The 24842-nt window shown below is 48.5% G+C and overlaps 1 protein-coding gene across 3 annotated transcripts in view; it reads right to left on the bottom strand.

Moving 5' to 3' along the window:
• Positions 1-24842, bottom strand: part of ADAMTS14 (ADAM metallopeptidase with thrombospondin type 1 motif 14) — a 36686-nt gene that overhangs the window by 8991 nt on the left and 2853 nt on the right. For 2 of the 3 annotated variants that reach the window (XM_030487667.2, XM_030487665.2), the window contains exons 3-12: positions 19619-19775; positions 18224-18420; positions 10393-10476; positions 8239-8395; positions 3465-3570; positions 3147-3290; positions 2287-2419; positions 2039-2152; positions 525-673; positions 128-303 (exon numbers count right to left, since the gene is read on the bottom strand). In XM_030487667.2, coding sequence (XP_030343527.1) covers positions 128-303; positions 525-673; positions 2039-2152; positions 2287-2419; positions 3147-3290; positions 3465-3570; positions 8239-8395; positions 10393-10476; positions 18224-18420; positions 19619-19775 — 1417 coding nt within the window. The remainder of the gene's footprint in view (positions 1-127; positions 304-524; positions 674-2038; positions 2153-2286; positions 2420-3146; positions 3291-3464; positions 3571-8238; positions 8396-10392; positions 10477-18223; positions 18421-19618; positions 19776-24842) is intronic. The other variant, XM_030487666.1, reaches the window with a different exon arrangement.

The following is a 24842-nucleotide window of genomic DNA, read 5'->3' on the forward strand; positions in this document are numbered from 1 at the left end:
TTCCACAACCCAACATCTGTGCAGCTGGCAGAGTCTCCATTCCATGGTGATGGTCACCAGCACAGCCTGCTCCAGGGGAGAAGGCAATATAGCTACTGCTCCTTTGCTAGGACCTGCTGCCGCTCACCGTCGTGATGCTCATAGGGAAGCCAGGAGTGCTTGCTGTTCTGGTGGGTGTAGTAGGAGTTGCGCTTGGAGCACTGCTGGGCACGGAAATCCTGGTAGGGCCCTGGGCACTCTTCGGCATTGCACACTTGGTACTCATAGGTGGATCCTGGACAGTGACGCCCGCCATATGCTGGGCTGAAAAATAAAGCAGGTGGGTTAAAAGAGTGTTGGGGTTGAAGGGGGATGCTGTTCAAACACAACACAGCTCACTGCCCAAATGCTTAGCACAGGTCATGCAGGAGCAGATGTCCCATCCCTGCCCAGCGAGCGAAGAAGAGGAAGAGTGAGGAACCCCTGGCTCTCAGCCACTGTGTTTTACCCCCGCTAAAATAGAGGGAGGAAGAGACCAAACGTACAGTGGGTTGTCACAGCTCCGGCTGCGAGTGCGCACGCCTCCACCACAGGTCCTGGAGCACGAGCCAAACTTGGACCAGGAGCTCCAGCTGCCGTCCTGGCTGTAAGGCTGCTCCGACGTCTTCCAGATGCAGTGACCTTTGAAGCACCACTAGAAGGGAAGAGAAAGACGGGTGGCTTTGCTCCAAGAGCCCAGCACAGCTCTAAAGCCAGGACTCACAGCAGAAAATGCAGCAGAGGAACAGGAATAAGCACGGCAGGTTCCCAACACATCTGTACTTGAATCTGATATAGAAAAGCCTGCACAGTGGCGGTTTATATCAGCTGGGAAACTGGCAGCTGGGTTATACTGTCGTGGTTTTCTCTCGGGTTTACTTGTTTGCAAGTGTTTTGGTTTTTTAAATGATAGCTGGAAAAGTGGGCAATGGAGGGGGTTTGATTTGCTCCAGACATGATATGCGAGCCACGCAGCTGCACAGATGGAGGACAGACCTGTGCAAAAGGCTGCTAAAGGCACGAGCCTGGCAAAGATCCCTCTGCAAAACAAATCCCTTTGGATTTCTTTCTGTTACACTGCATTTTTGAGCTCTTGGACTGGTTTTCTGTCTGCAACCAAACTGCCTCTTTCTACCCATGCTGATCCTTGGACTGGTAGTGAATTACACCTGGGTCCAGGACTGGATCAGCCCTGGGGATGTTTCCCTGCAGGCACAGGGGGATGAACCCAAACTTTTGCACAGAGCACAGCAGCAAGCTGTTTTGTTTTCGGTAAACAAAATAAAGAGCTCCACACTTCTTCCCAGGCACGTACACTATGCCTGGCACGAAGCTGCAGTGTCACCCTATGGGCACCAAGACCCAGGGTTTAACTCCAGCCCTGGGGAAAAGCTAACGGTGCTTCAGTGGCCACTGTGACGCACACAGGGAAGGTCCCAGAAGAGGCAAAACACTGACAAGCCCACGGACCTCTCAGTCTAAATGCTGCAGTCCCCTGGAGCTGTGTAAAACATCGACGTGTAAAACATCTGTACACGTTTCAAAAAGCCTCATTTTGGAAGCTTTTGGCAAAGCATCATTGAAGCACTCGAGAAGGCTGCATTCTCAGCGAGATTGCTGGGATTTATACAGAAACTCATCAAAAAGTGTTGGATACTTTACAGCCAGCCATTCTCTGGCAAAGAACCACCCAAAACTTACATGGGCCAGCAGCTTCTCCAATGTATCGACACTTTCATACTGTGCTAACAGGCATGCTAAGACAGCCTAAAGTAAAAGCTGATGCCATCGTGACATTGTACGTGCAATGATGTCATCGCTCTTTTGCCAGGTGACAAAACAGTCCTGCTTCTCTGCAGAAGCAGGCAGATCAGAAGAAAACCAAAGTCCTCATCTGAGCGAGCACAGACTTCGGAAAATAAGGAGTAACGCCAGCTAAGAACCAGGCACCCACTGACTGCTGCCCTCAAGGGTGTCACTGTCCCCTTCCAAGGAGGGGACATGAAGGACCAGCACCTACCTTGCCTGGAGAGCACTCGGTCCCGTCCAAGGGTGGCCCTTTCTTGGTCTTGCAGAAGTAGGGGTTGTCTGGGTGGCTGCACCACAGCTGCTTGCAGGGGTCAAAGGTGCGGAACTGGGGAGCACAGAGGAGCTGGGCTGGGACGGCAGCGGCATGTCCCGGCAGGCTCACAGCACCCCTCCTTGCCCCGCAGCACCTGGCTGGGGGTCCTGGAGGGGTGGCGATGCAGCCATGCAACCCCTACTCACCGCAGTGCACGTTTTGTAGCCCACTCCGAAGTCGAAGCGGCACTGCTCGTCCATGGAGTAGTTAATGCCTGGCAGCTCGGGTAATGTGGGCCACTGGTGCTCAAAGGGGTCATCCAGGAGGCAGTCATAAGAGCTGCAGAGATGCAGGGCAGAGGCAAAACAGTCAGACATGGAGGGTTTTCCTTCTTCACGCCCTCCCTCACCTCCAGCTGTCTCTCCAATTCAGATATTGAGAAATCTGAATTATCTTGGTGCTGATGCTAACTATCCACCACTGGAAAACATGTGTCCAGCAAAGACCAGCTGTGCAGAGTCCCCTAAAGACAAGCATCCCTCCGCTGCCTGCAGCTCGTAGGGAAAAGAGCACCTTGGCACTAATGGGTACTACCACTGCCACCTGCTTTCCTGCTACTCTTTTTGGCCCCAACACACAGAAACCTCCTGGCCCGTTTCTACACCTTGTTATTATGCAACACAGAACGTATTAAAGCCTAAAGGGGAAACCACACAGGCTGCCCAAAGCAAATGGCAAAAATATCTGAGGTCTGGATCTGGGCTCCACCAGCACAGAGCTTCAAACTACTGCTCTGTTGACCATTCCAGCTTTCATCAGGCTCCTATTTGCCTCCAGCCCCCGCAGCCCAAAATGAATTCAGACTCGAGCAAGGAATCAAAGATGTTAGTAGAAGAAAAAGGGAAAATAACTTCCCAAAGACCCATTTTTACTGTTCTGGCCAAAACAAGCAGTCCCAATGGGGATCTGTCCACTGCTTGCTTCATGCAGGAGCTGCTGGGTAGAAAATGCAGGCACTGTCATCATCTGAAGGGAGAACAGCCCCTCTTAGTTAAAACTGACTTACTGAATGTAGCGGTTGAGCTCCTGCTTGCTGCAGCGGGACCAGTGGTAGCGATGGAAGGCAGCCTGGACCAGTGGTGCCATGATGCTCCCCATGCTGGTCTCATCAGCGCAGCGATTGCCCTGGCCATCATGCTCCATGCCTAACCTGGTGGAAAAAGCCACTGTAAAGCCAGGTTCCTGGGCGATTTACAGCAGCCCATTAGGTGCCACAGTGGTACATACGTTTGCACCAGCAGAAAGTCCCTTTTGCAAAGAAAGGGGTACCACCATGCCTTTTCCCACCAAAGAAGGGGACAGCTACCTCTGTCCCATGACTTACACATGGCCAGTCTCATGGGCAACAACGAATGCCGAGGAGAAGCCATCTTCATGGTTGAGGGTGCAGCTGCGGAGTGGGTGGCACATCCCTGTCACCGGTGCATAGCCTGGGGCAAGAGATAAGGGAAGGACGAAGGAAGAGAGGAGAGAGAAAACCTTTGAGAGGGGGGTGAAAAAATAAAACATTAAAAAACCACACCAAAACCAAACCCTGCAGCCTGGCTTCACTGCAACAGGAGGAGAAAATAAAGAGGAAGGTGCTGAGGAGGAGAAGCTGGTCACTTGGACAGCAGCCCAATGACCTCCTCATCAGTATGACCATCCAGGCTGCCAGTGCCAAAAGCAGGCTGGGGTTATGCTGAGGCTCACTGATATCTCTCTGCTTTCATGCCAATATACCTGGGCCAGCAAGGGGACCCATGGGTGCTTTATCGGTGCTGGTGACCACCACCACCCAGCCCAGAAACAGCATTCCCCACATTCACCTTTATTAAAAAAACATAAAGAAGAAAGGAAGAAAGAGAATGAAAGGCACAAGATGTCCCCCAGAGCCCCACCAAAAATACAGCCTCGCTCACTGAAGGCTATGGGGGACCCCTGCGATGCACCCACACATGCACCCACACCAGCCCGAGGCAAGGGTGCACCCTCCCACTAAACAGAGCTGGGGAGGACCATGCACCTCCCCAGCCCCCAGCCCTCGATCAAGTGCAGTGCAGTGGGGCAGCTGCGGGCAGAGAAGCCTTCCCCCACCATTCAGCAATGCATCATCTCAATTTTGGATTATTTTGCTTCCCACATTATTTCTGCCCAAGTCAATTAATCCCTTGGCACCTTCTAGAATTTACTTTCCAATTTATTTTTTTTATTTTTTAAGACTGACCCTTTTTGGCATCAAGGGATATGAAGTTAGTGAAGGAAGGACTTACAGGTCCAAGCAGCAAAAGCAGAACAGGACCATGCTGGAGAACTCTGCCCTGGGGATAGGGATGCTCGAAGAGGAAAGCTCAGGGAGCCAACAGGGATGCAGAGCTGCAGTAGGAGAGGGGTCCTGATGAGCTTAGGGTGGATGCACACCCCTACGCCTGCCCTCCTGCACACACCCTGGCCAAAACACCAGGTCCACGGAGCCCATGTGCCACCATCCTTGTGGGCCACACCAAGCCCACAATTAGTTCATGACTAATTGCCCTGGAAGAGGGTGGAGAGAAATTGGGATTGCTCTCAGCTTAATTCCCAAGCTGAACAAGCGAGTGGGTCCCAGCACCACAGCTGGCCAAGGACAATAGATTAAAGCAAAAAATAAAAGGCTTCCTACAGATCTGCCCTGAAGTCAACAGTAGTTGATTTTGTGGCTGCACTGAGTGGATCGGATGCCTGATGGGACAAGAGATGGGTTGCTGCTGCACTACTGGACACCCAGAAGTTACCAGCACACCAGGCATAAAGCAAAACCAAGAGGGTTTGGGGCAAGTGTTTCCCTTAATATTTCTATTTATCAGCTGAGCAGAGATCTTCCAGGGTGACCATCTGCTCTGGAACTTCTAAAGGAAACTTCTCTCATCATCATAATTTAATTTTTCAAAACAAGCCCAGACACAAGCCTTTGAAGGGCTCATTCACACAGTATTTTGTGGAAAGCAATGGATGCATTTTTGCCTATGCTCCAAGTGAGGAAGTCGGGTGAACCCAAGCTACCGAGCAAAAAGCCCAAGATTAAATAAACACCCAATTCTCATTATGGGGTTTTATTTAATGAGGGAAGCATTTGTTTTCCATCTTCCTCCCCACATTCAAGTGGACAATGAGACTTACTTCAATGAACAAATAAACTAAAACATCTTAAGAAAGAAAGTGAAGAAATGACATGCTCAGTGGATAACGCAGTCAACAGGAAAGCAAAAGGTAACAGGCCAAACTAAGACCTTGAGAGAGAGAATCAGATAATTGGGTTTAACCATACAGTAATGAGTCAAATTCTGGATAGCTCATTTTAAAGGATTCCCCCATGAAACTTTCCACAAGAAAGAGTTAAGATGTGGAAAGTTTTCTGTATAAGGGGAGAGCAAATATAGTTTGTCTAGGATGAAAACAGGACAAATTCCCAACCAAAGAGGCTCTGGCTGTCTGGACGCGAGATGGGACAAAGGAATATGAAAATGTGGATGTTCAAGAAGGCAAACACTACCCTCTCATAACTAAGACTTCAGTGAGAACTGGAAGGAGTGTAATGGCCTTTCCACAGGATAACGATGGCAAGAAGTAACTACCTGGAAAATAATTGGTGAAGACTAGATTAGCCTGCAAACACTTAATAGACACACACACGAGAAGCATATGTCCTCACCATACCGGCAAGACACCAGTCAGTCTCTTGCGTCCTCCAAACGCACTTTATTCTTCTTTATGGACACTTCCTACCTGCTTTTGGACCCTCTGACCTTCTACATGGACCACCAGCGTGCTCAAAGGCCAACTGTAGGTGATTACAGGGAAACAAATTAAATCTAAGCAAAAGCATCCTTCAACCTGGGCCAGAAATTTACAACCTATCTGCCACCACCAAGAGGCATTTCTCTTTTGAGGGCAGGGGTTTATTTGCAACCCATGTGTGACGGCAGCACAGCTCAGCTGTCCCTCCCAGAGCTTCCCTTTCACACCTTCCAGCTTCCCTTGATTCCCAAAGCAACAATAGCATCAGCTTCTCAGAATTTCTCCACATTGGCTGTGATTGCTCCTATCCCCATCAAGAGATGCCATTAGCAGGGCTCTTGCCAGCACCAAGAAGTTTTTGTAAACCTCCTAAGGGCTCAGCTTGGACGTGGAACAAAGAGCTAGCCCACAAGACTGCAACGCTTTGCAAGGGCTTGCATCCAGTGCTGAGCTAGACCAGATGCTGGTCTGGTTTACTAGCCAAGGGGAGGTGGCACGACACAGGAATAGGTACAAGCAATGTATGGTGGGGATGTGATGATGGAGCATGGTTGGCTTGCTGACATGGAAATAGCCCGGGCTAAGAGGACAGCGCAGGTTAATGAGTCAGATTCAGCCCTGTCTCCATTACTTATTGGGCGCAGAAGTGTAAGGAGCGATGAGGCATCAAGCTAAGCACAGGCTTGGCATTTAGGCTCCATTCCCAGGCCCCTGGGACTTGGGAGACTTCATACTCATTGGCTTTCTTTCTCCTGGCTTGTTGATTTGGGCTGTAGGGTCTTTGGGGCAGGACCACCTCTGCCTTCAGCTCAGCTTCAGGACATGTATGAGCATGGCAGACACTTCCCAACCAGCACATACACATACAGCATTGGCTAAAGAAGCCAGCGGGCATTTGCCATCACCTCAGCAAGCCACGTAAGATACCATCAGCAAACATGTGCCATGAGCAAGTATTGGAGGTGCCACAGTCTGGTCCTTCATTGCATGTAGCCCTGAGCTGAAAAGGGGCAAAAGGGATCTAAAAGGACTTTGTTTTGAGGAAAAGAGGAAACAGTGAGCAAAGTGTTACTATTCCAACAGCCCAGTGAGAGGGCACTTCCCAGTGGGTGAGAAGCACCTGCATCTTGTGCCATGCAACACGGCCAGGAAAGGACACAGCAGCCACAGGGACTTCTACAGAAAGCAAACCTCCATCCCAGAGATGTGTGAAAAGCAGGGAGCCAGATCCACAGAGAAAATGGGAAGGAGCTGGAACAAGCACACCTACAGCAGGGCTACTCTATCAATCTCATGACTCCTTCCCACCAAGGGGGAGTTCAGTGAGCCTCTTTTGCCAACATGCCAGAAAAGGTCCTCTCACCAATGCCTTTGGACACAGTCACTTTGCCAGGAAGGGTCTAGAAAAACGAAACAAAACCTGGTATTTCACCAGACAAGGAGCCCCAGGCAGGTCAATGGCTCAGCAGGGAGGTTGTTGGCATAACCCAAGGTCTGCTCTTTGCAGATCAACATCACGTCCAAGAGGGCTTCCAGCTGGATATCTCCTGTGGTTCATCCCCAGCTGTGGGGAGACCCTTTTCAGGGAGGTAATCAAGTTGTGGACAGGACTCCTTCTCTATCTCTCCTTCCTCCCATGCGCACCAGAAGGACTTGTGCTATAAATCAGTGTGACACTACCAGCATGTTCGTGGCATGAAATGGAACCTCCTGATGGGAAATTCATCTTTCCACCGGCGTGGCTTTTCTGCATTTTTACCGGAGCCGTGAAACACCAGAAGTTTTTCCTGAAAATTTTTTTGGTTTTTTTGCCTAGATCTCTTAAATTCTCAGACCATGTCAGCACAGCCCCTGCACCGGAAGGGTGAGAGGACTATTGCCATTGCCCCTGCAGACTGCAGTAAGACATCTTCTTTGGGCCAGGGTTTACTCAATGCCCCCAAGCCCAAGTCCCAAGAGGACCAATAAACCGACCCACGTAAAACCAGATTGTAAAGGTCCTCCAGAGGACAGAAAGGACTGACTGGCCCTGTGAAGCTCCCTGTGGCTTTCTATCTTTTTTATGTTATTTTTAAACTTTTTAAGGCACTTTGGGACAAGTGCAGGTTTGGTGCATGAATCCACAATAAGGGCAGAACTAATAAAGATGATTTTTTTATCTGTTCAGGTTGATGCTCTGGATTAATTCTGTTCTTCTACCTCACATTAAAAAAATACCAATTTTTATAACCTTTTTCTGGACCCTGCTGGCCAAGAATCAGATTGTGTTTGCATGAAATCCTCTCCCCTTGCTGGCTTTCCCCCAGCAAACTGCACATACCTGATCGAGATAAGTACAGTACCTTGCATACCTGCGGGACCAAAATCTTGCCTGGTGAGAAATACAGCATGGTCGTGGTACTCGGCATGCTCCGGGTCGGAGCGCTGCTGTGAGTGAGCCCAGCGGCAGACCTGCTCCAAGCTCCGAGATGGGTTCCCTCGCTCTATCAGGCTGACTGACTGGGTGAAGAATTAAAAAAAAGAAGAATAAAAAGAGATGGGTAAGTTAGTGGAGGAGAAGGAACCTGCAACAAGAGTTTTGGGGTTGGAAAGACTACTAAGCAGTGCTTTTGCATCATTAGAAGCAAGGAAGTCCCACTTGGCATCTGCAAGGCATCTTGCACTTTTTTAGATTTAAAACCACCAAACAAATCACTCCCACAAATGGATGTGGTCTTGTACAAGAGGGTATACGACCCTCTCTGGTCACAGGAGTGCTTGGGGCAGCGGTATACAAAAGAAGATAGCAGCTGGGAAGCAAAGAGGATTCAGATTCCCAGCTCCTGCACAAGCTCCTCATCAAGGCTTCACAAGATGGTGATGCTCAGCAGTAAGCAGAGCAATGCTCCCCTGTAAAACTTGACACACAGAGACCAAGACTCTAGTAGAAAGCAGGTGGGAGTGTCCAGGACTGTTTCATAGCTGTCACCTTGTCCTTCATCTTTTTTTTTTGTTGTTGTTGTTGTTGTTGTTCAATATTAGTATTTTGCAAAATTATGCCCTATAAATTATGTTCTATAAAATAAATTACACTCTCAGGCAGGTACTCACTGAACCACAGCAGTGGCTACCTTCCCCTGGCCCCTGACTGGAAGGCACAGAGGTTTCATCCTACCAAGCGCAAGGTGGGAGACAAAAAGCTGCAGGAGGACTTGCTCAGGAAGCATGAGACCTAAGCAGTGGTGAGCTGAGATCTCGCCTGGATTCAACCATCTGCTCATTACTTCCTACATCATCCCTGGAACCCAAGCAGCAATGTAGCAGACAAAGCAGCTGCCTCCAGCGCAGGCTTTTGGGAGGATAAATCATACTAAACAGAGCCTTTCGGTTCTCCTCTTTGGTTACTGGCTATAACACCACAGCTCTGAATCCCTTCCCCTCCATATATCATCCTCCAGCCCAGAGCACAAACACCACTGGGAGGAACTCCCACCGCTGGGAGGATTACTGGGTTTCCTGCATGGAGATGATGTTCCTGGTCCCCCAGAAGCCTCCAAAAATGAGCCAGCCTCTGTCCTTGTCCCTGCCCCTGAAAACCTTTCCTGAGTCTCTAGGATGCACTGGGTTTCTTCCAGCCAAGCAGATTTCTGTAACAAGCAGGGCTTTTTCCAAGACCTCATGGGTCTTATTTGTGGATCACACACAGAGACATCACCGTGTTGAGTCACTTGCTAAAATGCTTCATGTAGGATAGGGGCTTGCCAGAAAAACTACAGCAAATCAAATTGTTTTAAAGAAAATCTTCTGGCTGCTGTGCTCAAACGAGCCTTAAAAATATAAATGCAACCTGAGAAACCACACGAAACCTTCCCACATTTTTTCTGTCCATGCCCACGCCACCTGAGAGCTGCAGGACAGCCAGCAAAACCTTCCAGGGCTACCAAGTCAAGGCTGGGACACAGGAGATCCTGGCCTTGGCTTCTCCTCACTAATATCCAGCTCCTACCAACTTGGGAAGCCACCTTAATCTCATAATCTACTGTCACCCCTGAGCTTCTGAGGAAGCCTCTCATGGTCCTTCCCACACCCCAGAGCAAGCAGATAAAGGCCAATCACAGTCAACTGCCTTCTCTCCAGGGACCAATCTTTGCCCTGGGGCTGAGCAGCTATGGGGCTCTCCAGACCTTCAGGCTCCAGAAACCAGCCAGATGAGGGTTCAAATTCATCCCTGCTCAGCACAGTTGTCACTTGGGCTTCGACAGCTGACCTGAACAGCCACATTCTTCCAAGCCAGGCCTTACCTAAGTGGTAAATATTACAGCGACGAGACTCTAAGCCATGGTGTCACTTCACTCTTGCCAGCGTTGGGAGAAGCAGCAGCTGCCTGCTGCGCCTACACTGCATTGCAGCAACCCTCCTTTCCTCATGGGGCAGGGCTAGAGCCAGGAAAGCAGCCAGAAAGCAGGGGCCAGCCTGAATAGTGTCTCCTTCTCATCATGTCCAAGCACTGTATTTACCTGGCGGTATCCCACCATGATCATCCTGACCAGCACAATGTTGATGTGAACACCCAGGGACTCGTCATGATAAATTTCATCCACCTGAAGAAGGGAGGGAAATGAAACAGAGAAGTTAAGATAATTCCAGCTCTCAAGCCCCTCCTGTCCTTCACGTTCCCACGTTCAGCATCCTACCCTGCTTTCCAAGGCCACACAAAACCAGGTGCAAAGATCTCATCTCCCCAGCTTTTTCTTTTTTTTATTATTACCGTTTTCCCCCGTGTAAAACCCATAAAGACAAAAAGCCAGGCTGCAATAAGCCAAATTTCCCCAGGATGGGTGGCTCAGACAGCCAATGACATCACCCATCAAGAGAGCGGAGGAGGGCTGTGTTTCCCACTGGGGCTGCCTCCGCCACCAAGTATCTTGCAATGATCCATTGCCCCATTCAGAGTATGAATTCCTCAGATGGAAGGAAACGCTTTGGACTCCAGCATCCTTGTGTTTGGTGGAAAGAAAAAAATGGCTTTTTGGGGAGAGGCGAGTGATCATATGAAAGCAAGGGCATTACTCAGTTATACCAGTGAGTCAAATTTGACCTACTGCTTCGGAAACCCCAGGAGAAGACAACACAATGAAAAGAACAGGGAGGGCTCGTGAGTCAGTAAGGTATCTATCAACATCGGCTATTAAAAATGACTTTTCAAAGGAAATGATGAGCTATAACCTTTTCCTTATGAGTTTCTAGGATGAACAAACAAGAGAAGGAGACTTCCAGATAAGAAGGGTCCCTGCGAGCTCAGCATAGTGACAGCCAGACACCAAAAGAGGCACTGAACTGGCAGCCATAAACCCATGCAAGCGCAGGAGATCCTGCACCAGCCTTCACCCACCTGCAAAGCACATGTGAAAATACAGCCCCGGGGAAAAAAAAAAGAATTTTTAGAGAACAGGACTTTCTTATTCCCCAAAAGTCTCCAAAACGAACACTGACAAGAATGGGGGTTCACTGCAGAAGTCAAGGAAGTAAAATTTAAACCATTTTTAATATTGACTAGAATTGTTTAAATTAAAATATACTTTTTCAGCTTTCTGCAAGAGAGAAATAATTTGCTTCAGCTCTGTCATAGCTCTCCAGACTAGCTGAATATCAGAAAGCCAGATTTATGGAGGTCTTTTATTTTTTTCCTCCATTCCTCTTTTTTTTTTTTTTTGATTTTTTTTTAAGCTTGTATTTGAAGTGGAGGGTTGGGTGACAACTACCCCTTTACTGCTGCCCAAATCCAAGTCAGCCGTTTTCCAGACTGCACGAGTGCTTTATGAGCCCCCTGATTTATAGGCTGTGTATCTGTTTGAAATACCCACTTGAGCCATTTTAAAATCCAAAGACCCAGCATTAACGTTTCTCCATGACAACTAATACTCCCATGGAGCAGCTCCAAGCTTTACAAAGAGGTAATGCAGGTCCTGAGCCTGCCACAACTTGAATGCAGCAAAATTGATTAAAACAAAACAAAATTAAAAAAAAGAAAAAAAAACAATCAATCAATAAATAAATCACCAGCCTTTCCCCATTAATGCATCCCTTTGGATGCACAATCCGCAAGCCCTGCGGGGTAATTTCTTCATCAGCTTGGAAAGATAACACTGTGCAACCCATCCTCAGCTCACCCCTGCTTATGTCGATTGGGATGCTCCCTCGCGCTGCACCAGTACCTTTTAAAGGCATTTTGTAAGAATAATGAGAATACAATGGATTTCTTCCAATGCTAATCCTTTTTGGGATGTGTGCAGACAGCAAGAAGGTCGTGCAGTGCTGCAGCTGGGCTCCCACTTGCAAAGTTACTCAGACCTACAGTCCCACCAAATTACGAAGCATCCATCCCAGCAATGAGCTGCAGCATCACAGGGGGTCACGCTCAGCCCTGGGGTTGGGGTGTAGGAGGCTTTGGCATCCATGATTAAATGTTAGCAGATCTGAGAAGTTCCACATCAGGAGTTTGACCCTTTAGAGAATATTTCAGCCTTAATGAATGTCCTCTGATAGGCAATACAAAAGGGTGAGAAATGGGGGAAGAGAGAGAGAAATGAAAAATAAGTTATGCCCTGAACCACCTACCAGACCTGGTGGGTGGTTCAGGGAACAAGAAAGAAAAGATGGCCATTTCCTTCACCTTCCAATGTCCTTATGCATTTTCCTTCACCACCAGCACTTGTCAAGAACTGGGGTACCATTAAGCGTCTGCTTCAGTCAGCACCTCAGCAACATCCACTGGCACTTTGCTGCTTGCTCCCTGCTCCCGAGAACCCCTCAATCCATTGGGATGAACCATATTCCTGCCTTATGGACTTTCTGCCAGGCAGAACTCCCAGCCAAGCCACTTGCCTGACCTTGCTGGGACTTGAAGCATCCAAGAGAGCAGCACTGACCTCTCCCTTCCTGGCTGCACAGGATTTTTGGCAGGATGCTCAGCAGACCCCACAAGCAGCAGGAAAGGATGCTCCACAACAACCTGCTGCATGGCAGCCCCAGCCAGCAAAGGAAGCGAAGGGTCACATCCAGGGAAAGAAGGTGCACGAGAAGAGGTGCTGTCGGGACAAGAGCTTTGCTCTGTGCCAGCAGCCCTACCATGCAGACCTCCTCTCAGCAATGTCTTTTCCCACCAGTGGTGCCTGCAAACAGTTCCCAGCTTTGGGAACAGCAATACTTTCCACAGACATTGATAAATAAACTCATCAACACCCTCCCAGCACAGCACATTCTTCCCCAGCCTTGCTGGAGAACCAGCTACAGACAGTGCAGGACCACGAGCAGCTTAGAAACAGCTCATTAAGGGACTAAGACACAAGAAGCTGTATTATTTTAAGATGGGATTTACTCCCCTAAATCTTCCTTTTAAAGCAGTGCTAAACCCCACTCTCCTCCAGCTAGCAGGGAGTAGATACCGCTCCAGCCTCTGAACCAAAGGGTTAACCCTAAACACAAGCCCCTGTTTTGTCTAGGTGAGGGCAGCAATTTAGGCTAGGATCTGTACCTAACAGATACCAGCTTGGCAGCAACCTTTACAGTTAATTCAGAAAGCAGATGTGGAACCAGACTGCCCAAGGCTACAGACTTCCCTTAATACCTAGATATAAATAATTGATCAAGAAAGAAAAAAAATCCAAAGGGCTTGGCGCTTGCTGCTGTGGTGGCTGTGACCCCAAAGTCCCCAAGTTTCTGGGGGGGGGAGCATCAGCAGGGCCAGCAGTGCCACTACGCCTGTGCAAGAAGAAGTGGGGATGGAGCTAGAGGGGGCAAGCATCACCTGCCTGCTCCCCATCGGCCCGCCTTGGAGCTGGTTCAAGCCAGCAGAGGGTATGGAAATTGGCCCAGAGAGCGGTTTGCAGCCTTGGCACCACTCTCCCTGCCCTCTGCGGATGCCATTAAGTGAGTCAATGTCTTCAGAGAAAATCCCCCCAGAAAATACCTGCTCAGCAAAGGGCTCCAGTAAAGGGACCTGCTTTCCTGAAGACAGATGGGATAAAGATCTTATCCCTCTCGCCCACATGGTTAGATGCCCAGCCTGTTTAATACTGTAACCTGATAAGAAATGCTCTCCTATTTCATTTAAAAGAGGATTTATTTTTTTTTTCACCTAAACCAGCACAGCCCTTCAAGCTAGATATGCATTAAGGGCAAAACAGCAAGGACAACCAGCCCATGGGACGGACACACACACACATGCACCCCCCATAGGCAACTCCAAAGCCCCAGCCTGAAATGCCAAGGGGACAATGATAATGCTTTACAAAGAATGAAATGAACACGAAAACCCTTTTCATCCTCTCTGAAATGCTCGGTAAATTCGCCAAGTGCATGGACCCTCCCCCAGACCCCCACTGGCTCAGGGAGTGAGCAAGGCTGCCTACCTAAATCCCTGCAAGCCTCTGGCCAGCCCTCAGTCTGCAGCCCCAGACGCAAGATCTCAACAGCAAACCGCACTGGAAATGTCTAGACCTCACTGTTCTTCAGGGAAAGAAAACAAAGAGAGAGACACGAGAAGAATTTGCCAAACCAGCAGAATAGCTGACATTTCAAAACCCCAGATCGCTCACTCAGAACAGCCAAGTCATCCTTAAGCTCCTTTCTTTTATTCCCTCACTCAATTTTCATGCTGGTGGATTCACTCCAAGCCTGATTTCTGGTACTAAGGGGCTAGGAACAGAGGCAAAAGTCCCCTGACCACATTATCAGGCTTGCTACACACGCTTGCATCCCCTGTAGGGATGCACACCCCATGAACACCTCTGTAAGGGCTGACCCACATCATCTACATTTTCAATGCAAAGGAATGGAGGAAAGGGGAGGTTTGCCCTGCAGAGCAAGACTCTAGATTTTATCACAGCTCTCTACACAACAGGCTATGTTGTCCCAAAAACATAGCAACAAACACATAAGCCTATATAGGTGGTGGGAAATAGCGTGTGTAAGAGATATCAGAGGTATTTTTTGTTACTATTAGTTAGCAAGATGGCTCATGACCCACCAAAAAAAACCCATACACCAGAAGGACTGTAATTTGCCCATTATTTTAGACTGGCCGCCCTCCTGAAACAGCACCAAATCAGTGTCTCGAGCAATCCATGCTGTGGCTTGGCTTTTTAGATAATCCCAGGTTAAAACTAAAGCCAGAGGTTTGATTTTTTTTTTCCCTAACCCTCTGCTCCACAGTCTCAGTAGCACTCTGTCGCTCAGCCCTTGGGAACAATAATTCCGCCAATGTGCCAGAGGGGACAGGCAAGTTCCAGCATGGAGAGGGCTCTGACTCACAGGGTTTCCCTAGAAACCTGAAACAATGGGAAAACAACAAGTACCTTTGCATCCTTAACCAAATCATGAGCAGTATCCTACACAAACCCCAACAAACCAGTTGACACCAGGGCAAGGCTTAAAATAGTCGACAGCTTGGTTGGTCTCCTCTGAGTGGGACCAGCCCCAGCCTAGAGGGGGGTGAGCAGTGGGAAATCCAGAGGAGAAAACCAAGGATTCCAACTGAATGACAAGAGGCTGAAAAACAAAGTGGGACATAAAACATTTCCTCTCCTCTTCCCCTTACAGGGTGCTGGATCCCCTCCTGGTTCCCACCCCTTCTCCCACTCTTCAGCACTCACACACAGCAGTCACGGTGGCTGGAGGACCCTGGTTTTGCTTCGACAGCATCGCAATCCCTGCCACGGGCAGCAAGGTAGACAGGGGAACAGCTTCCCCCAGCTGCCACATCACCAAATGTTCATCTCAAAAGCCCAGTGTCAGGGAGGATGCCAGGTTTTGCTAGGGTGGATACAGTGATGCTCGGCTCAGAGTTGTGAGATCTGCTCAGATGCACCTTCTCCAGCGTGCACAGCAAGCAATGGCAAAGGATGTGTTTCCCACTCACTCCAACCTGACCCAAAATCCTCTGGCAGTCTCTGAGCCAAGAAGGGAATGGCAGGCTGGGAATGCAGGCTGGGAGCTAGCGAGGAAGGTAGCCTGCAGGGAAACTCTTAGGTGCACAAAAGGAGCAGTCATCCTCATGTCAGCTTCCCAGGATGGACACAGCGCTGTTTAATGAAAAGCCTGGTATCCACATTTCTGGCAACAAAATAAGGGGCTGAGTTATTAAAAAAAATTCTCTGTGATGAATTATTTATCACTGAGCTTCAGCTGACACCAAGTTCTTAATAAAAGGATTTGTGTCTCAGGGAGAGCCCTGGGACCCTACCTACAGCAGCGCCATTTTAAGTTGAGCCTGCGCAGCACCAGGAAGGGGTACAGGTCCCACAACCCACTTGGCACCCAATTGGCACCCCAGCAAAGGACAGTAACATTTATTATCAACTTCCAAGCTCGCTGCCCCCTTTCCTTGGGATATATCTTGATAAAACTCCTGGAAGCTTTCCCAGCTGGCTCCCATGCAGCACCTCCCTGGTGTACTCCAGCCCAGCTCACTTAGTCCTTTCCTCGTTAGAGGGCTGGCCAAGCCTCTCCTCCTTCCCCTTGCCTCCAACTAATGGGATCAGTGTTCAGCTGTGTGGTCCCAGCACACTCCTCCCTGCCAACCCCAGCACCCTCTTCTTTCTCTCCCTCTGCCATCCAGGCCAGAAAGCAGGGTTTTTTTCTGCTGAATCAGGTATTTTAAGGCAATCCGAGCCGGTAAGGAAACGAGGAGGCGCCAAGAGGAGGCGGATGGAGGTCACAGCAAAGCTGGAAAGAAAACACACTAAACACAGAAAGAAAAAAGGGGAAAGGGGTGGGGGAAGAACATATAGAAGGAAATAATACTTGGGGGAAGTATTTGTTGCATGCATTATCCTGGTTTTCCCCCCTTTTATTGATGCTGCTTTTCCCCCGCTTTATTTAATTCATTAAAGTCTGCAGTGCTGCCTTTACTTGAATAGCAGCGGTCCTCCCTTCTCCCAGCACAGCATCCCGCACATTCACTCCCTGAAAAGTCCTGCCCGCGGGGTATAAACCATGAAATGCGCCTGAAAACCAACCTTTTGATTAGAGCTGACAATCCCCAGGCGCTCAAACTGTCTGTCCCCCCAGATCGGAAAGGGAAAATGACATCATCTCCGACTCCCGTAATGTGGGAAGAGCCTGGGGTCAGAATAGGCAACCCTGTGGCTTCCCCCTTGCAGAAGGATTTAATAAGCAAACGGGAGAAACTTTCAGAGAGTTAATTGAAGTGATGCTGAGAGCATCCGACCACAGGCATCGGGATAACGCACTGGAGAATAAAATGTTGCAATGAAGGCATTAGCTTTTTAAAACCAACATCTTTTCTACTAGGGATCGTCCACGTTACACTTGGCCTCTAATCTTGCAAATCCTTACCCCTTATGTTGATAATCTCTCCTTCGTTACTGGCAATATAGCTCTGAGCTTGTCTACTATGGCAGAAATAATGTCCAAAGAAAACCCAAACAAGCAACCAAAAAGCAAAAGCATCTTTATAGCTTGGTTATTTCTCAGCTGGTTGTGCCTTTCAAACACTTTCCATAACCATGCAAAAGAGTACTTAAATAAAAATAAATAAATAGAGGCGAGCATAAAGCATGGAAAACAAAACAAAAATGGGAAAGCACACAAGAGAGATTTTTGAACACTGACCCTATTTGCAGACGTTCAGGTGCCAGCAGAGCAAACCTCCCACAAGATGACTGGCTGAATAAATATTGATCCTTCCACATCTCTCAGGACTTGGGGAATATGCACATTTTTATCTTAAAAAGGAAAGAAAAGCTGTGCAGGGAATCAGCACAGGCTTCCCTGTGCCACTGGGTGAGGAGAGGTGCAGAAGCAGGCTTGCTGTAAAGCTGATATAAACTCCTTTTCAAACACGTCTGACTAATCCTCAAGGTGCCCAGGTCTTCCAAGAAAAAACTGAAAATCTATAAAAATCTTTCCCCAGTCAACAAATATTATTCAAAATAAACATCATAATTACAAAAAAAAAAAAATCAACAACCATTCTCTTTCCTAGCATTTGTTGAGATTTCAGTGATGAGGAGGAGATGGTCTTAGCCAGGAGATACAGAAGATGCTCTTGGACTTAGGTGACAGAGAGTGACAGCAACCACCACACCAGACCCTGCCACTGGCCAGGGGAAAGTGGTGGAGAGGAACGTACAAGGGCTCTGCTTTCCACCACTCCAGCTGCCACTATTAAATGCCAGAGATGGCTGTGTGAATGCACAGCCAGCCCTTCCTGCAGCACTTTCTCCCCCAGCCCTCTTTTTTTCCAGGATAACAGATTTTCAGCATGAGAAAAGCAGTAAACCAAGGGAGGGGTGGGAGCCACGGCCCCCCACAGCCAAGCCTTACTATGTTCATGAGGGTGAGGACGTAGTTCTGGACATGCTCCTTCCCATGGAAGCGTACAACCGAGTCGTCCACTGCCAGCAAGACCTCGATGTTGTAGTCGTCCTTCCTGGCATGGCGCCTCTTGCGCTCCACGTCCCCCAGCTGCTCCGTCATGAGCTCCAGAGAGTTGGGGAGATCACCCACCCGCACACCGGGCGCTGAGCAAGGCATGGGAGGCAGAAAAAGAAACAGCCATTGAGGTGACCTGACACCACGGCGACACTCCAAAAAAATATAAATTCAGCGGGAAAAATAAATAGGATATTTAATTCCAACCAGGTCACTGATCCATATTGCTCTGTAGGGGGGAAATGGCTCTGAAATGGGACCACCAGCACTAAAAGACACATCTATGAGATGATGGTCCTACACTGTCCGTTGGATGGTGGTGGGACACCCGGGGAGGTGGTGGACAGCTGGGGAGGACGCCTGAGAAGCTGAGGGCTGCTCCTTGAGAGCAGACAGCTGCAGCCAGAGCATCCTCCATCCTTCATCACATCCTTCACCCCATAACCTAGTAGTGCCTTTGAAACTCTCAATTCCATTAGTGATGCTACAAAAGCAACAAGCACATCCTGCAAAACTTTTATACTTTTTTAAAAATCGGGGGGTGCTCACTATGGTGCCACTAGAGGTGAGTAAATACTGGGAAGATTAATGCCTCTGCATAAATATAAATAGGTTTATAGAGTGCTTTTGCACACCGTTGACCCCACACTTGTAAACACTTCTGGGTGCGCTTGGCTTTGCGTGGGTAAGAGGGGAAGTCAGCAGGCGATTTATGTGCACAGAGTGCAGCACAGAGCTAAGTGATGCTATTGGAAAAAAAAAGGGACATTTTCTCCTTCAAGGCAAAGAAGAAGGGAAAAGGAAAATGGACAAGGCACTAGAAAAGTGACATGAATTGTGAACACCGGGAAAAGGAAGGGCTTTTACTAAGACTGCAGCACCTACATCTCCAAGCCACAGCCGCAGCAAAGTCGGACCAAGCCCACCTCCTCCTGACCCTTTCGCTCACAAGTCCCAGCTCTGCTTCCCATCCCAAGGCTGATGTGAGCATCCATGGGCCTGGTCACACACACCTGGGAAATTCTACCTCTTTGATGAAGAGGAAGAATAACTCATATATGTAATTCATCCAATTTTAACCAAATCTGAAGAATTTCAAAGTTCCCAGCAAAAGCCCAGCATTTTCTTTCCTCTCTTCTCACTGATGACCCAACTGGCAGGTAAAGCCATCCTAAAGCCATAGGGCAAGATGTACAAGCCAGAGGGCAAGCGGAGAGGAAAGTCTTCTCCCCACACGAAATAGCTATTATAAATTGCTGGTAAAGATTGAGCTCCAGCAGCCCCTACCTTCAGGGTGGAGGTCCTCATGGGGCTCAGCGCCATCCTGCCGGATGGCTGACCGGCGGTACACCACGTGGGCTCTCCCATGCTCCTCTGTCTCCTGCTGCCCCCTCTCCAGGGGCTCGATGAAGAACTCGTTGCTGTCTGTCCGAATCAGGCCAGCCTGGACTCCACAAAGAAATAAAGAAAGGGGGAAAAAAAGATGTGTTTTTATATACACATACGTGTACATGCACACTCAGTATACTCATTAAAGATTGATGCAGAACATGCATGAATCCAAAGGGAAAAAGCATCCCAAATAAACTGAGTGTCTTGTTGCTATTCCATGACACTGGGATGGATCCATTACCATGTTCACGTATGACGACTCTTTATTTCCCCTGTAGATGAAAAAAAAGGGGGGGAGAACGGGGAACAAAGAATGACTCCAACCAACAAAAAACTGGACACAGTTCCAGTTATGTCTTTATATGGCTAGGAAACTCCATTCCTTCCCATCAGTGATGAGCTTTTCTGCCTAACCCTGCACATGAGGGGGTACAGGCTGCACAGACTCCCACACCACCTCACCTCCCTACACCATGCCCATGCCCGTGGTGCCGGGAAGGAAATCTGCCATTTCACCAACAAGTCTGCAGTCACAGCAAGAAGGTAGGAAAAAGAAACCATCATCTCTGCCCCATGGAGTGCTTGGGAATTAACACAGGGAAATCCCTTCAGAAGAGAAGCTGGAAAGCATTATGACTACACCTCCCCAACAAGGGGAAGATGAATGAAAGGGCAAACATCACTGGTAATGTTCTCCTGGCTACCAATCTGCTCCTAATTAACACCAAGCTCCCACCAAATCTCCCTTACATCAGCCTGAGCACTCATACCCCGCAGCGCCAGCCAGCTCGGACCTCAGGGAAGCAAAATGATCACTGGGATTTGGCTTCCATCCCACGGGCAGCCCCTCCCAGCCCGGCATTTTTCACAGTTCCCTCCATTGCGCACGCACGCTCTCCTTCCTCTGGCACTGCCCGCTGCTGCCTGCTGTTGAATAGCTGGAAAGCACAGACAGAACATACGGATCTGATCTTACACAGCAAAGCCTTCAACAGCATGTACCTACTGAAGTCCTCAGCAGGGCTGGGGTATTAGAACTGTTCTCATCAAATAAAATAGAAAATTTATATATATACTGCACAGAGCAGTATGAAGACATAAGCTAGGCTCTGTAAACAACCAGGCAAAGCTGGGGCTCTTCCAAGCCTGCCAGGGTCATTGGATCCCCTTCTCATTCACGTACCAATGCATTCATGGTGGCATCAGCCAATCTGGCTCTGTTAGACTTCATCAAATTTCCTGCTCCACTTGGGTTTTATTAGATGCTTAAGTCCTCTGGAAAGCAGGTCTTTGGCTGGTTTTGTTTTACCTCCTTCCTGAGGAATCTAAGTACAGGCAGTTGTGCTAGGATCAACTTGCCTGACACACGTATCTCAGGTCCTTCCCACTGGAGACGTTCAGGTCACCAGGGCAGGACCTCTCCAGCCACCCCCAGCCAAGGAGACGAAAATCACTGCCAAGTTCAACCAGAAGTCTGGAGCACCAGGCAAGGTGGTGGTGATTAAGGCAGAGATCAAGCCAAGGAGTCAACTCGAAGGTCAGGTGATGGCTGGGCAAGTCCATGGTGATGGGGCAGGTTTAAGGTGTTGATCTTTATTATATGATAAGAGCAGGTGGGTATCCACTGCTTAACACAAAAATGAGTAGCTATGAAGGGCAGAGTGCTGGGCGTCTCAAAGAGGCATCACAAACACACTTGGATTTTATACACATGAATGACGCTGATAATTTCCCACTAACTAACATGCTTCCAGCTTGCACATCACCACAAATTTGGGGTGGAGCAGCACTCCTACTACCCAAAAGCACCCGGCACGCTACCCTGGCCAGCATCTTTTTTCAGCCTGCCAGCTCAATAAGCAACCCCTGTCCCAGGAGAAGGTCTTCTGGGACACCACTACCCCCTCGCAGCCCTGCCATGAAAACGTTTCAGGACAAGGCACCCAAAGCCGATTTATGGGTTTACGGCAAAAGCCAGGACTTGCTGAGTCAGGTGGCCAGAGGAAAGCTGTGCTGCCCTGCTGGGGCAAGGCTGGATTAAAATATGAAAGAACCTGGTCCCGAGCCACAGCCCACTTGGGTTTGCTCTGCTCCATAGCTCATGACTAATTATATATGGCTCAAGAAACAAAGCAGCCAAGACTTTCTCACCCATGCTTTCCCCCAATGGCAGGATCCACACACTGCTGATTCCAGCAGCGACTGACGGGCAAAGTGGATACCACAAGGACTTGTGTGCACACCTGATCAGACTAGCCTCATAAATGAAACAGAAACCACAGCAGTCACCTTGGCATTTACAAAAATAAATTAAAAAAAGAAACCAAAACCAAGATTGCAAGAGGCATGCACAAACCTGCTCAGCCTTAAAAAGGAGCAGCTCAGGTTGTATTTCAGCATTTTGAGAAGGTTCTAACTACAGGGAGGCAGCAAGAGAGGCCAGACACCACCCAAAAAGCCACAGTAAGCTTTCCCTGGGCTCTTGCCAAGAGGTCAATCACATCCTCAATGATCAATTTGCCATGTGCTTCCTGCCCCCGATTTTATTTGGTTTAATAACACCAAATCAAACGAAATCTGGCAAGGTGGAACTATCATTACTAATATTTCTAACACAAGATGCTGTCTGCAGCTCTTGGTGAAGGTAATTCCCAATCTAGAAAATGGCCTTTTATATATTTTTTTTCTTTTAAGGAAAACACCAAACTCATTTCTGCCAGCTCACAGAAGGTGAAGTCTTTTTCCCAGATCTTCTGTGTCTCCGCAGGCTATGGGAGAGATGAACTGGCCCCACTGGCCTGGCACCAGCCTCGCTAAGGGGAACCCCCCATCACCCCGGGTAAAAGGCTCCTCCACCACCACTGGGTAAAAAGCTCCAACTCCCACAGGAATTCAGGAAATTCTGACACTTCAACACAGCTGAAATGTGGAAAAATTAATAAAACCACTCCACTCAGCCAAAGAGGCAGCAGCGCCGAGGAGGGGGAAAGCCAGCTGCGTGCATACTATGTATTTTTCCTACACGATTCACACTTAATTTGGACAAAAAGTCCCAGAAAGCCAGGCTGTGTGAATGCAGGCACCATCCTAGCCACTGCTCCCCTTTCATCCAGAGACTGCCCAGCAAGAGAGTCGGGGAGGGATCAGTAGAAGGATGCATCTGCCCTGCACTGAGCTGGACCACACCTCGCAGCAGCACAGCATGTGCTCCATCACTATTTTGGTACCTCTCTGTCTGCAGCACAGGCTTTGCAACTCATTTAACACAACTCTCTGCACTCCTTGACTGCTTTTCCCTGCTCTTTGTGCCAAGGCAAGAGATTTTTGGGATGTCTACAGACAGGGAGCTGCTCCATCTGGGCTTTGCCAGGTCTCTCAAGCCAGGATTCAAATACAGCTCCTGGTGGGGTGAGGGCAGGGAGACATGCTCACTGCTAACTAAGTTTTCAGCCCAAACAGGGGCTGCTTTTTATCTCACTGCCAAAAATTAGGATTTTCACATAGGAGAAAAGCCCTCATGTCCAAGTAAAAAAAAAAAAATGAGCTGAGGACAGTGGGATCTGTGTAACCAAAGGGACATCTCACCTTCCGGGCATTTAAACCAGCACCTTCTTTCTTCACAAAATTAACCCTATAGCTCAGGAGCTGCAAGGAAATCCTGGAAGACAAAGCCATACTTTTTCCACTAAGGCATCATTATGGGGACTGTTTCTCCCTTTGTTTCCTATTAATTGCTGTTCTGAGGGCCTTTGTGCTCTGCTTATCTGTTGCCACCCCTCCAAAGCAAGCCAGGCTGACAGGTATGGAAAACGCTGGCTCTACAGTTTGCAGGACATTGGTGTTTGGTGCAAGTAAGCCTGGAGAGCAGCAGGGAAAAGCCAGCCACAAAAAGCAAACGTGGTGCCTACAGACAGTAATTCTTCATGCATCTCTGCCAGCAGAGCATGAAGGAAGCAAAGTTGACCACATACTACTAAAGCTGGAAAGATGGGGTACCTTCACTGCAGTGAGATGAGTCTGCTGGGGAAGATTTCTGCCTAATACTACTTTACCAGTTAGGAATTTGGTGGCTTAGATCAGCTTTGAAATTACATTATGGATGACAGCATCTTCCCACTCTGGTATGAGACACCCTTGCAAAAAAAAAGGCTGGACTTCCACGCGTGGACGCCTGCAGCAAGTAACAGCTGGGGAAGGTGCCATGGGTTTGGCATCTCTGAAAAAAAAATCAGCTCACTTACATGGCTAAATATGGATTTAGGAAAGATTTAATGCGTACTCTCTTTTTCAAGAACTGTTTCTTTTTTCCCCTCATTATTTATAATCTCAGTCTCCGTTTATACACAGCGTAATCTCTTTGTGTACACAGCCTTCATCCACAGCATCCCAGAGCACTTCCTCTGACCAGAAAAGAGCAGCCAAGTGCGGTCCTGCGCCTCCCACACACGCTATACTGGGATGCAAAAGCTGCAATCCCCTTTTGAAGCTTGTGGATAACTTCCAGCAAAAGTCCACTGCAATTCCAGGGTACGTGCACATCAAAGAGCAACAAAGCTACCTACCGCCAACCCTCCCCACCTTAAGTTAGTCGCTATCTAGCATGATGCTAACAACAGTCCTGACCATGTACATCTCTCCCAGATGTTCTGCTGCTTCTCTGCTGGGTCATGCTGGAGGTACAGCATGGTCATAAATACTATCCTCCCATCCCATCCACACCTACCACCGTGTTTTGGTTGTGTTTCTTGCTTCATTTGCTAAATCAAGCTGTTTTCACTGCTTTTTCGGGGTCCTCTTGGTCTCACAACTCCCAGCAAATACGAGATGCCGACTAACTTAAGCCAGAGGACCATAAAGCCATCTACACCAGCCAGAAAACCCATGAAAGAGAGAAACCAACTGCTATGTTGGATGTATTACAAAATCCTCTTTACTAGAGGAGGAGCAGAACCCCTGCTCGGGTTCTGTCCTTCTGACCTCTTTCCCCAGCCTGCAATCACCACATGTGCTTTGCCGGATGATGGGAAATTGCTGCTTGAGGCCAGGGCATTTATTTGTTGGCCACAGAGCAATAGATGCACTGCAGGAAGAAAAAAATTACTTTTTTTTCCTCTTTCCT

Source organism: Strigops habroptila, chromosome 5, assembly GCF_004027225.2.
Source record: "Strigops habroptila isolate Jane chromosome 5, bStrHab1.2.pri, whole genome shotgun sequence".
NCBI lineage: Eukaryota > Metazoa > Chordata > Aves > Psittaciformes > Psittacidae > Strigops > Strigops habroptila.